This window comes from Salvia hispanica, chromosome 1, assembly GCF_023119035.1.
Source record: "Salvia hispanica cultivar TCC Black 2014 chromosome 1, UniMelb_Shisp_WGS_1.0, whole genome shotgun sequence".
NCBI classification, from domain to species: Eukaryota; Viridiplantae; Streptophyta; class Magnoliopsida; order Lamiales; family Lamiaceae; genus Salvia; species Salvia hispanica.
The window spans coordinates 16,993,667-17,007,179 of NC_062965.1; the positions used below are offsets into that span (position 1 = coordinate 16,993,667).

At 34.4% G+C, this 13,513-nt stretch overlaps 2 protein-coding genes across 2 annotated transcripts; both read left to right on the top strand.

Moving 5' to 3' along the window:
* Nucleotides 1–608: 608 nt before the first annotated feature.
* LOC125188550 lies at nucleotides 609–2,610 on the top strand. Its single transcript, XM_048085485.1, has 3 exons — nucleotides 609–685; nucleotides 1,459–1,771; nucleotides 1,855–2,610. The coding sequence occupies exons 1-3, from the start codon at nucleotides 609–611 to the stop codon at nucleotides 2,458–2,460; spliced, it is 996 nt and encodes a 331-aa protein (XP_047941442.1). The 3' UTR covers nucleotides 2,461–2,610.
* Nucleotides 2,611–8,072: 5,462 nt separating this feature from the next.
* LOC125188558 (small RNA binding protein 1-like) lies at nucleotides 8,073–13,513 on the top strand. The gene is made up of 2 exons (XM_048085497.1): nucleotides 8,073–8,207; nucleotides 13,106–13,513. Exons 1-2 carry the CDS (start codon nucleotides 8,073–8,075, stop codon nucleotides 13,511–13,513), a joined length of 543 nt encoding a protein of 180 aa, XP_047941454.1.

Below are 13,513 nucleotides of genomic sequence, written 5' to 3' on the forward strand. Positions count from 1 at the left end.
CACCCCTAGTGAGACTGATGGAGTAGTAAATTGAGAATTCAAATCACCACGACAATATCCTATTGTGGTACCCACCACCATTGGTTGACGGTTACCTTCTGCTTGACTAAATCTTCAGCAGATGCCCATGTCGGAAATATACTATTGCAATAAAATATGAGTCATTTCCCTTTTTAATAAAAGAGTCATTTTCCATTTTAGTAAAAGTCAATACATTTTTCTATATTTACTTTACTCTTTATTACTTTTTTTTCTCTTCATCTCTCTAACTTTTTCTATTTTCTATTTTATTCTTACTTTACTTAACTCACCTAACATAATTTTTCTTAATCTCCGTGCCGAAAAGAAATGTCTTTATTACTATGAAAACGGAGGGAGTAAATTATTACTCCACTATATCACTAGATGATTCAATACATGCATGTGTCTTGTCAAGTGCTTTATACTTTTATTTCCGTGGTGGTTAAAACTGTCCTTTCAATCCAACTTCTAAATTCTAATTATTCCCAAGTAAAATTAGAGTCGAATAAGAGTCGAATTTGAATTCCATTTTTCTTGACTTTCATGTTGAATAATTGTTGTAGTGGACCAGACAGAGGCTGGCAGTCATGACATGCAGTGGGGGTCAGACCATCTCCAATGCAAATAGGCTAGTCATAAGCCAGCCACTCTCTCTCCTTGCCACGTTAGCAGCACTAAAAATCCACTTGCCATATCAGATTTAGGTCAGCCATAGGCCGCCGCAATAAAAATAATTCAAAATATACTACATTTACGAAATTAAAATTACGATTGAATTACGGAATTAAATTTACGAGACATATACGGGAAAATTCATTAATTGCATTAAAAAAAAAGGTACATTAACTAAAAATAAAAAAATTACATTATAAAAAAAAATCCGGACTTCCACACACGAGCCACCGTGCCACCCTACTCCTCACTAATTTATTAAAAAAATACATTAAAAAATGATATTGAAGCAGCAATACATACTGAAGGAGTCGGAGTTACTGATTCAACACATGCTGAAGCAGCAGCTCATGCTGAGTCAGCACCTACTGAAATAGTCATTCCTACTGAGTCAATAAATAATGAAATAGTAGAAGCTATTGAGTCAACACATGCTGAAACAATAGCTCCTACTAGGTCAACAAAGTCAGAAAATAATGAAACAACAAGAGTTAAAGTGGTAGATTCATCGGGATTATTCCCTCCGTCCCCTATTAGGAGTCACTCTTTGACCAGACACGGGTTTTAAGAAATGTGAAGAAAAGTTGGTTGAAAAAGTTAGTAGAATGTGAGATCCATTTTTTTATATTGGTTTTATAATAAAATGTGAGTGAGTTGAGTTAGTGGAATGTGGGACCTACTTACTATTTATGGTAAAAATGAAGTGTGACTCTTAATTGAGGACAGACCGAAATGGAAAAGTGTGACTCTTAATGGGGGACGGAGGGAGTATTTTTTTATAGCGGCAGAATCGGGAAACGACGACTTCTTAGTGGAGTTATTCAATAATGACCATAATTTACTATACAAAGTAAATACAAAAAGACATAGCATATTTCATGTTGCAGTTTTGCGTCGCTACGTCAAAGTGTTCAACTTGATGTATGAGTTGGGTGGTACCAAAGATTTGCTTGCAACATATGTAGATAATGAGGGTAACAACATACTGCACTTGGCGGAAAAATTGGCACCTCAAAATCAGCTTGACACTATTCCCGGGGCCGCTTGGCAGATGCAACGGGAAGTACTGTGGTTCAAGGTACAAAAATGCGATACTAGTGTTAGCCTTTCATTTTATATCGAAAGATACGAGATGTAACGTGAAAATATAAAAATTCTCAGGAGGTCGAGAAGCTCGTACGGCCCGCATCCAGACACAAGAAGAACAAGAAAGGGCAAACGCCCCACGAATTATTCGTTGCCGAGCACAGAGGTATACGAGCGGAAGGGGAGAAATTCATGAAGCAGACCGCAAAATCGTGCATGATGGTGACGATGCTGATCGCGACCGTGGTTTTCACAACGGCTTTCACGGTCCCCGGGGGATACAACAACAGCGGCGTCCCGATCCTCGAGAACGAGAGGATGTTCATGATCTTCCCTCTGTCGGAGGCGGTGGCGACGCTCTCCTCGCTCACCTTGATGCTCATGTTCCTCTCGATTCTCACGTCCCGCTACTCAGACGAGGACTTCCTTAGAGCGCTGCCGATTTGGATGGTGGTGGGCGTGTCGACGCTCTTCTTCTCCATCGTGGCGATGATGGTGGCGTTCTGCTCGTGCTTGCTGTTTTTCGAGCACGGGTGGGTGGCGACGACGTTGCTCTTGGCGTTCTTCGGGTGTGTGCCGATAATGTTTGTGGTGTTGAAGTATCGTCTCTTGGTGACTATATTGCGTTGTACCTATAGTTGTACTTGGTTGTTCCGGTCACACAACAAGTTGCACTCCTAGAGTCGAGTCGAAAATAGCAAGATCGCTCCCCTCTGCTTATAGAAATATATAAAATTGGCTCTTAATAAATTGAAGTTATTGTAGAACAAATTGTTGAGATGGGAGAAATAAAAGTGATGAGGTTGGAGGAATACAAAGGCCTTTTGTTGTTGAGAAGTTCAAAGATTTCGGATGTATTGTTCATTTTATGCAATAGTTCATTTTCATTATTTGTTTTATGAAATTGTTCACGTTTTGGTGTTTTAGACGTGCGGATTTAAAATCTCACTTTGACTTGATGTTGATTTATTGTAAAAGAAAGTGGATAGGAAAAGTTAGTTTTATAATAGAATGTGAGGGTAATAATTCAATGAAAAATGAAGCTCATTTATAAAAAAATAGTACTAGTAAAAGCTAGATGCGGATATTATTTCGTAATTTTCGTGGATTGACGAGAATGAAAAATGCTGATATTATTTAATTGATTACTTTGCCGGTAATATATAACCAGAACGAATATATACAAAAGTGGTTCATAGACATGCACCAGTAACACTCAATATATTATAAATAAGGATAGTTGAGTAACTCATATAATATAACAATAAAAAATTAAGATAGTAGTGATATAAACCAATACAATCATATTAATAAAATTAATTACCCATGATAGAAAATTGAATCATAGACATAAATAAGATAATTGAGTAACTCATATAGTATAACAATAAAAAATAAAGATAGTAATATATGTATCTCCAAATAATAGATTCACTTTAGAGCTATACGATCGAGAATTACTTAAAGGCTTTTTGGCCTTAAAAATTATAAACTTTCCCTGAATTCTGGTTTTTTCCACGAACTTTTAAATTTGTATTTAAAACCATCAACTTTCGATTCGTATGCGATTTGCCAACCCGAGCCGAATACCCAATTTTAGCTTAAATTCTAGCACGAAATTGCCCAACGTGGACGCCGTAAAAATGACTTGGCAACGGCGTCGTTTGTGCACACCCTAATTTAAAATACGTATCACGTTTATTGGAGCATTTAAGCTCGATATAACCTCCATTGGAGCATTTTCATATACAAGATACAAGTTATCCCCAGTCTCCGTGTTCTGCGCGAACTTCACCTTCGCAAATGTCCCTTCCCCAATCGTCCGCCCCACCTCATACTTCCCCACCTTCCGCACCACCATTTTGGCTGCTTTCCCCAATCGAAAATGGTGGTGCGGAAGCACTACAAAAAAATCTCTATTTACTAGCGAAAAATTTTGTTGCTAATTCTCATAATTCCGCTAGTAAAATGGGTTAGCAGCGGATTAGCAACAAATTCACGCTGCTTCTAAATTCCTTGCTGCTAAAATTTAGCAACTACCTAAATTGTGCTACCAATGTTTTAGTAACAAATTATTAGCAGAAGGAGTCCGTTGATAATTGATGGCATCAAAAAGGGATCGAAAATATTAGCAACAACCAGAGTCCATTACAAACTGTTAGCAACTAATTAGTAATGCACCAAATCCGCTCCTAAATTATTGTCATCAAAATGGGATCGAAAAAATTAGCAGCACACTAATCCACCCTAAAATTGTCAGTGCTAAATACGACTCAGTTTGCTACTATATATTACTAACGAATTAGCAGCAAGCCCAATTCGCCTCTAATGTGATAATTTTTTTTAAAATTCACCAATTGGTATTCCGTTACTAAGTTCAAATTACACGTTATTGTTTCAATTATTCGTTTGCTTAACAAACAACGTACAACAAACCAACAATTAACAACTAAAGAACATCAATTTGTAGACAATAATAATTGATAAACTAATAATGTATTTAAAACCCAAAAACTAATAATGTATTTTTCCAAAAAAAAAACACATGAACTCTAATAGACTGTAAATTAAAAAAAGCATATAACAGTCCTTTCTTTGAGCAACTTCACTTCTTCTTCTAGTTTCATTCGCATCTCGTGCTCTGCATTAAATTTCTATGAGATTGACATCCTCAAGTGCCACATTCATATCCCGCGCGAGAGGATTCAGTACTACGAGGTTTGACCACCACCACGACGCTGCATATGTGATACACATAAATACATTAGTGCAATCTTTGAGAATAAGATTCATACACAGGTTTATCTGCAACTGGTGGACAGATCACATGAGAATTGATGTTTGAGTGCATATCATGGTAGCATTCAGAACCACTCAAAATTGTAATCGTCTTGGCGTTTATTTTCATAACCCATCATTAATCAACTTTTGTGACAAAAATGTTTGTTATTAACAGTGAGTACTATATATTGTGTTGCCATGAAATGATATGAGAAATAAACTAAAAAAATACAATTGTCAAAGAAATAAAGTTGCAGGAACCATATAATGCATGCTTGAAACATAACATGTGATTGGGAACATTACATATGTATTTGAGATTAGATCCAAATCCATGTACGACATAAGTAAACTCTATAAAATTGTGTATAAACATTAAACAAAACAAATTCTTTCTACTTTTTTCATAGATAAACCAATCAATTTAAAAAATATGTTGTAGTACTTGATATGTAGACAATTTTGTAGTAAGAAAATGACATGTAAATTCCTCTAATGCACATATTTTAGGTGGACAGGGGTGTGCCTAGCTTGGACTCTAAAATTCACAACAACATTTGTATATATAACTGCAACACCCCTTGGACTCTAAAATTCACAACAACATTTGTATATATAATGCTTTTGCAAAATCAGAAGCAAGATTTAAGAGAAAGAACCGTGAGAGAAAGGAGAGGAAGAACCGTGAGAGGAAGGAGTGGCGGCTGCGGCAAATGATTAGAATTCTCCAAAAATTGTGTGCTAATTGAGCTAATTAAATACTACGAATATTTAGGTTTTAGTACGTCTAATTAGGGCTATTGGTGGGCTTGTTTAGTAGGTTAAGTTAAGGTATTATATTGAAAGCTTTAATGATTATCATATCTATTAATTTAAAGAAGATTATAATTTAACTATGATTTTAGCATAGATAGTTCTTCCGTATTAAATGAATAAATATTGTTGCCGAATGCGTGATCAGTATTACTAAATTTAATATTGCGTGAGTATTACTGAATTTAATAAAAGGAAATTTGCGTAGAGTATTACTCCCTCCGTCCCAAGGAAGATGACCCCTTTCTTGGGCGGCACGAGATTTTATGCAACTTTATTTTGTGTGTTAAATGGAGAGAGTAAAGTAAGAGAGAGGGGATAAAGTAGAGATAAATGAGTTTCCATTTTATATAATGGGTCATCTTAGTTGGGACAAACCAAAAAGGAAAGTGAGTCATCTTTAATGGGACGGAAGGAGTACTAAATTACGTAGATACCCTAATCACTTCTCCTCTAAACAATAATTTATTAATTAAATATTTTAGTTTATTTTGTCATTAGTTTGTTATATTTAATTTTTAATAATTCGATGACTTTAAGGATATAGTTTGAAGGATTGTTATTTATTTAATGATTTAAATATTATGGAATATGCTATACTATAGTGTCTATTTGTTGCCATGACAATCCATCTAGGATTAAGTTGTCAACCGAATAACTCCAATATATTAATTTTAATTTACTTTAATGTAGATCATTAATTTGGATTAAGATTTTTTCAATTAGAATAAAAAACTATAGTAGTAGTATAAATAAAAAATTTCAAAATTTACAATTTACCGAAATATTAGTAAATTAATGATTGGTCACTACGAGTTAAGATAATATATACATGTACATAATTATCTTACTAGTTTTATTCATAAAGCTCAATAATAAGAAAGAAAGAGAATACAGAACTCATAATTAACTAATAGCAATAGATTTCATAATATAAATTTCATGAGCGACATGTCTTGGAACTATTATAATAAATTTCATTAGCAATGTTATGTGACTATTATAAATGATTGGTTTCTCGTGGAGACTAGATTTTAGAAAATCATACTATTAAATTAAATGAGAGAGAATAAAATTAGTAGGAGAGATAAAAGAGAAAATAAAATAATTAAGAAATAATAATATTGTTTTATTGTGAAATAGGAAAATTAATCATTAGTGGTGAGACAAACATAAAAGGGAAAATCAATCACTTGTATACTAAAGAGGGAGTATGATAGAAAATTTTTTCTTATTATTAATATGTAGTAATTTATATTAAATTAATGCACATAATAATAATAATAATAATAATAATAATATAAGACAGAGTTATTATTAAGTACTATCTCCATATTTTAAAAATAGAAACCTTTGAAACAACACGGATTAATGCACAATTGGAAAAATATAAACTTTTGAAAGGGCACGGATTTTAATGCACAATTGATAAAGTAAGAGAATAAGAGAAAAATTGGTAAAATCAGAGAGAGAAAGTCAGAAAGTTTATATTTTTAAGAGACAGACTCAAACGGAAAAAGTTTATATTTTAAAATACGGAGGTAGTAATATTTTGCAACTTTTTGTTAAATATTTATTACCAGTGCAATTTTTGGTTGTTAACTAGTCGCTGACCATTATTGTTGCTAATTTGTTGGTAATTTAATACCAACGATATTTGTCTGTTACTACTTACTAGTGAAAATTGTTCTGCTGTAATTCTGTTGGTAATTATATTACCAACGACATTTATCTGTTGCTACTTACCAGTGAACATCAATCTGCTGCAATATTGTTGGTAATTTATTACCAATGACATTTGTCTGTTGCTACTTACTAGTGAAAATTTTTCTGTTGTAATTCCATTGGTAATTTATTACCAACGACGTTCGTCTGTTGCTACTTACTAGTGAATATCAATCTGTTGCAATATTGTTGGTAATTTATTACTAGTGATATTTGTTTGTTGCTACTTACTAGTGAAAATTAGACCGTTGTAATTCCGTTGGTAATATATTACCAACGACATTTAACTGTTGCTACTTACTAGTGAATATCAATCCGTTGCAATATTGTTGGTAATTTATTGCCAACGATATTTGTTTGTTGCTACTTAGCAGTGCAAATTAGTCCGTTGTAATTCTGTTGGTAATTTAATACCAACAACATTTGTATGTTGCTGCTTACTAGTGAATATCAATCCGCTGCAATATTGTTGGTAATTTATTGCCAACGAAATTTGTTTGTTGCTTCTTAGCAGTGCAAATGAGTCCGTTGTAATTCCGTTGGTAATTGTTTACCAACAACATTTGTCTGTTGCTACTTACTAGTGAATATCAATCCACTGCAATATTGTTAGTAATTTATTACTAGCAACATTTGTTCGTTGCTAATTACTAGTGACTATCAATCTGTTGCTATATACGCTGCTAATTATTATCCGTGATTGATGAATCAAAATCTATCATAAATTTGCTACTAATTTCGCTAGTACAATTACTAGCGGATATTCCGTCCTTAATCTGCTACTAACAGCAACAATTTATTAAGCTCGATATAACCTCCATTGGAGCATTTTCATATACAAGATACAAGCTATCCCCAGTCTCCGTGTTCTGCGCGAACTTCACCTTCGCAAATGTCCCTTCCCCAATCGTCCGCCCCACCTCATACTTCCCCACCTTCCGCACCACCATTTTGGCTGCTTTCCCCAATCGAAAATGGTGGTGCGGAAGGTGGGGAAGTATGAGGTGGGGCGGACGATTGGGGAAGGGACATTTGTGAAGGTAAAGTTCACGCAGAACACGGAAACTGGGGATAGCTTGTATCTTGCATATGAAAATGCTCCAATGGAGGTTAAATCGGGCTCAAATGCTCCAATAAACATGATACGTATTTTAAATTAGGGTGTGCACAAAACGACGACGTTGCCCAGTCATTTTTACGGCGTCCACGTTGGACAATTTCGTGCCGGAATTTAAGTGGAAATTGGGTATTCAGGTCGGGTTGGCAAATCGCATACGAATCGAAAGTTGATGGTTTTAAAAACAAATTTAAAAGTTCGTGGGAAAAACCAGAATTCAGGGAAAGTTTATGGTTTCTAACGCCAAAAACCCTTTTATTTAAATCACATTTGAATGATGATACGTCTTCTTCATCTAAACCATGAGCAAGAGAAGGAGTGACCAGTAAAATTGAATATCCAAAAAGAAATAAGACTGAATATGCACGAGACATTTTGCTAATGTATTTTGTAATTTGAACTGATGAGAGGAAATGAATAAGGTCCGACTCGTTTTATAGTGATTGTGAAAGTTTTTGGTCAATAATATGGATGACATATGTAATACTATTAAAATAAGTGATTTACACGTTAGTTTTCAATTTCTAAAATCCATGACTAGTAAACAACTGAATTGATATAGTCAAGCTTATCCAAATTTAATAGTATTAAATTTATAAGATCCATGACTGATAATAAAGTGAATTGATATGCTCAAGATTTTATAGTTTTAATATTGCTATACCAGTTGCTTCTTTCTCACATTAATTTCTCGAGTCCTATATTAATGCATCTTTTTCCTATTAATTCATTTGAATTTTATTGGAGTTTTTCCTTTGAATTAATAGCCTTACATATCTTCAAATTTCTCCGATTTGAGCCTAATTTTTGAATTCAGTTTGAAAGAATTACACGATTGTGCAAAGAAAAATGTTAAACTATTAGTAGTAAACAAAAATGTATACTCCAATATTTCACCAATCGCTATTGAATATTGACCTCAATGACTTGAAATTACTTTTATTTTATTATGAGTAGTGGTTTTGAGACGTAATTTATTAGAATTTACTTTGCCATTTTACATTATTTTTTTTAATTAATGTTGAAATTTATTATATTTTCAATTGATTTTAAAATGTATATCTAATCTATTTCACACCAATTCGCTTTATCGAGCTATACTCATGCAGTAGTTGGATTTAGGAGTAGAAGAAGAAGCATAAATTAATATGTCACTTATGTTTAGATTAAAGTGCAAAAGTTGTTCATACGTTAACCGTTTTATAATTTTGGTCCTAACTCCATCACTAAATATACACACTTAAATTGAGTCTCGAGTTCATATGTGGCATGCAGACTCGACTTTAATTAAGACATTGTTGTTAATTAAACTTGAAATTCAGTATATTCTAACGACGCAAGACCCGACTCCATCACTAAATTAACCCGGACGGCTTGAAACTATTCTTAATTCTTCTACTATATGTTATTGTAAATTCATGAGGTCTAGTGTGTTTATACTCTTCACAACAATTCATATAGGGCCATAATATTACTTTGGTTCGTATACATGTCGATTGAAAAAGTAGAAAACACACAATTATTGTATTTCGAGCCTTTCAAAAAAATTAAAAGTAATTGCTCAATATGCACACTCAATTCGTATATCAGAATATCGAAATTTGAAGAATGCATCAATTAGAACAGGACGTCCCAAAAAGATAAAATATTTTACATCGAGTGGGAATAACATTGTGAATACTAATATTCGTACGACGAAATTATTGTTTATAGTAAATCGATGAGAGATTAGTAGATGTTGATGGATAGATATATCATTCATTATTTGTGAGCATTGTGATAAATTTTTTTGTCCCCTAACTTAGCGTGATTATGATATCTTGAACTTGCTTTTTATAAAATGGTATAATCACTCGAAGCTTTTATTCTATTGTCACGACCGCACTTTTCTAAGGATAGCAAAGTCGGGAAACCGTAAGTAAGGGTGGAAAATAAGAAGAGGGGAGGGGAGGTAAACAATGAAGCCTCTACTTAAAATAAAAAGAAAATCATAACTCTGCTCAACATTCTCCACCATCACTGCTCAACCTGTACATTTAGAAATATATGCAGGGCTGGGTATAAAAATACTCAGTGAACACATTGCCGAAATATACATACATAAAATGAAAATATTGTCATGCCATCACAGTAACACTCGAGGGTTTTCTCTTAAAAGGCCCGAGCTTAGTAAATTCTTTGTGAGCTAAAGTTCGACTGATCAATCTAAGTTCTTTCTGTAATTTTGCCATATCTGAACACCAAGTGCCGTGGAGATGGTGCACTTCCACGGTCATCTACATCTTTCTCCAGTCGGGGAGGTGGCCACCTCCCACGACCTCTATAGCATCCTTTGTGACCCGGGAAGGTGGCCACCTTCCACGGTCACATGTGTACACTAATCCGAGTAGGGACACCACCCTCACTCGGACCCGAATTCGATTCTTAAGTTCCAACCAAACAGATAGGCTTCATACACATAAAACAAATAATTTATGGCAAGACAATATCCTTTGTTTAAATAAAGACATATAAGTTCACATTTTCATCCACATTAGTATGTAGGATAGAAAAGTTCACCTCGTTCGTTTAATTTCGTTAACTTGAATTTCTCACTCTGACCTTAACTTGCGGAGATAACCTTTTTGAAAACATCACAATATAGTATAAAATACTAATCAAACTTCAAGAAATTCTTAAACTTTAATATGAATGCATGCCTCATTATTAATTCTCTTTTCTTATTTCACTTATCCTAAAGAAATTTCTAACACTCATATATTATTTGATGTTTCTTCTTCTATTATTTTCAGGCTTCGACCAAATTGATACTCCATACATTGCTACAAATTTTACACAAAACTATAATAATTCGGATCGCGACTAATTATCTTAGCTTACTTAACTAATTTATTCTTAGGCCCAAAAATTCAGATTTGGGCTTTCCTTTCTTAGGCCCATTCTCACTGGTGCTCTTACTGGTTGGTGTGGAAGCTCCAGGAGTTGGTACTCTACGTCTTCTTTCTCCTCGTCGCTACTTGTGCCTAGGTCGGACAGTGTCGTCGACAGGCCAGAACGAGTGGCTACGAGTATCGTTCCTCGGGAAAGTATCCTTGGTCTCCACTGGCCAGAAGCCGAGCTACTTCTCATATACTGAAATAAAAAGAAAAGGAAAAAAATTATAAACGATATACACCAAAATCTCACACCGTCGTCCTTCTATGTGCTCGACACTACCATCGGCTTCTCCGGCAAGGTAAGCTCCTTCCTCTCGCTATTTCTTCTTATTTAGATTTGCTTATTGAACATTAAAATTTGACTAATAATTTCATATTTCGGTAGATTGGGTGTCGTCGCCAAAATATTCACTGGAGTTGTCGCCGGAACTCATAGTTTCCAAGATAAGCTTTCCATCTATGTACTTGTTACTTTCATATGATTTATTTTGGTTATTTCATGTCTTTGGATGAACTTACACATTTTTGGTTGTTTTAGAAGATCGTGTTGGCTGGTGAAAGCTATGTTGTTAAATTCCTTGATCTTGTTGATCTTAATTGAGGCAGATTCTATATTTCTCAAAACTTTTCTACATGCATGCTTGGTAAGGAGTAAGAGTTGTTGGATTGATACCTTGGTTTCCAATGATCCACAATTCTCTATATCCTCTTCACTGTTGAAAATGGTGGTTTTAGTGTGTATAACTCCCACAAATTTTGGTAGTATTAAGCATTTTATATCACCAACAATTATAACAAATGTCACATAATTTGACATGTGGCATGTATTTGACAAGTGTCCAATACAATAAGGAGTTACGATGGCATAGGTCTATTGTCTTTTTCATCTATTCACTTTGTATATATTACTTCCATGTAACTCCTCTTTTCTTTTCTTTTTTCTTTCTTTTTTCTTTTTGGCTAAGTAATATCTCTTGATCCATTGTAACCCACCTTTAATTATGTTTATTTTTGAGTTAAAGTGATCCATTGTAACCCACCTTTAATTATGTTTGTTTTTGAGTTCAGGCACGTAAACATGAAGTCTTAAAAATGCTCGGAGGTGTACCGCAGCACGCACGCTATTGTCGAACAAGCTGTCCGAGACTTGCATGTTCCTCTTATTTACTTATACTACTGTAGATTAGTAAGTGAGGCGCTCCAAATCGGACATTGTTTTGCAATAATAAATAGTTAGAGTAGAGATAAAATAAAGTAAGTAAGATAATAATGTATGAACGACTCTCTTCTATATTATTATCTATCTTATTTTAATTTTTTTCAATTCTAACTATTTATTATTACCTTCATAAAAACACGGCCAGAAAGAAACGCCTCACTTGTAGTGGGACAGAGGGAGTATCTAATATAATTGTCTTGTAAAATTTATATTCTATCGGACATTACAATTCTCACTTTGAATTTATATTTTTATTCATTTAGGATCATTACAAACTTCAATTTCTTATGAATCACAATAAATGATTCGATGGAAAAATTTTTATTACAACATTCCAATTTATTTTTATCTTTTTTCTAACAATTTATATATGAAAATTCTTCTTACGTCATTTTCTACAAACTATACATATACTATTTCGTTACGTATGATTCTTAGCATTAGAAGTCATAAAAAAACCCGGGTTGTCACATCCGTCACGGGCGTAAGTAATACAATTAAGGAAGTTATAACCAATATAATCATATTAATACAATGAATTACCCATGATAGAAAATTGATTCATAGACATGCACTAGTAACACTCAATATATTATAAATAAGGATAGTTGAATAACTCATATAGCATAACAGTAAAAAATAAAGATAGTAATATATGTATCTCCAAAAAATGGATTCGACTGATGATTACATAAAATGTGTATTATTATCATGTTTTGTTTATTTAATTATCAGTATGTTTATGTGGTGGAGGAGCATGGTGGATGTGATGAGGAGATGGAGCACGATGGCCGCGGTGATGGTGTGGAGGAGGAGCATGATGGCAGCCGGGGTGGTGGTGGTGTGGAGGAAGAGCATGGTGGATGTGAGGAGCTAGAGCACGATGGCTGCCGTGATGGTGTGGTGGAGGAGCATGATGATGGCCGATGGGATGGTGACGGTGTGGAGGAGGAGAGTGGTGGATGTGGTGTGGAGCCTCAGCACGATGGCCGATGGGATGGCGGTGGCGGCTTCCATGAGGAGAGAGAGCGTGGCGGTGGTGGTTGGGGCGGCGGCCGTGAGGAGATGGAGCAAAGTGGAGGTGGGGTTTTACATGTCTCCACAAATTCTCATCCTCGTCAATTTCATTTAAATCATATTTGA

Bases quoted from the DNA above. Each gene is read 5' to 3' on its own strand.
- LOC125188558 (XM_048085497.1), top strand. From the start codon at position 8,073: ATGGTGGTGCGGAAGGTGGGGAAGTATGAGGTGGGGCGGACGATTGGG. The intron at 8,208-13,105 runs GTTAAATCGGGC...TTTAATTATCAG, and splicing joins ATGAAAATGCTCCAATGGAG to TATGTTTATGTGGTGGAGGA.
- LOC125188550 (XM_048085485.1), top strand. From the start codon at position 609: ATGACATGCAGTGGGGGTCAGACCATCTCCAATGCAAATAGGCTAGTC. The intron at 686-1,458 runs GTTAGCAGCACT...TGGGGGACGGAG, and splicing joins CCACTCTCTCTCCTTGCCAC to GGAGTATTTTTTTATAGCGG. The intron at 1,772-1,854 runs GTACAAAAATGC...AAAAATTCTCAG, and splicing joins GGGAAGTACTGTGGTTCAAG to GAGGTCGAGAAGCTCGTACG.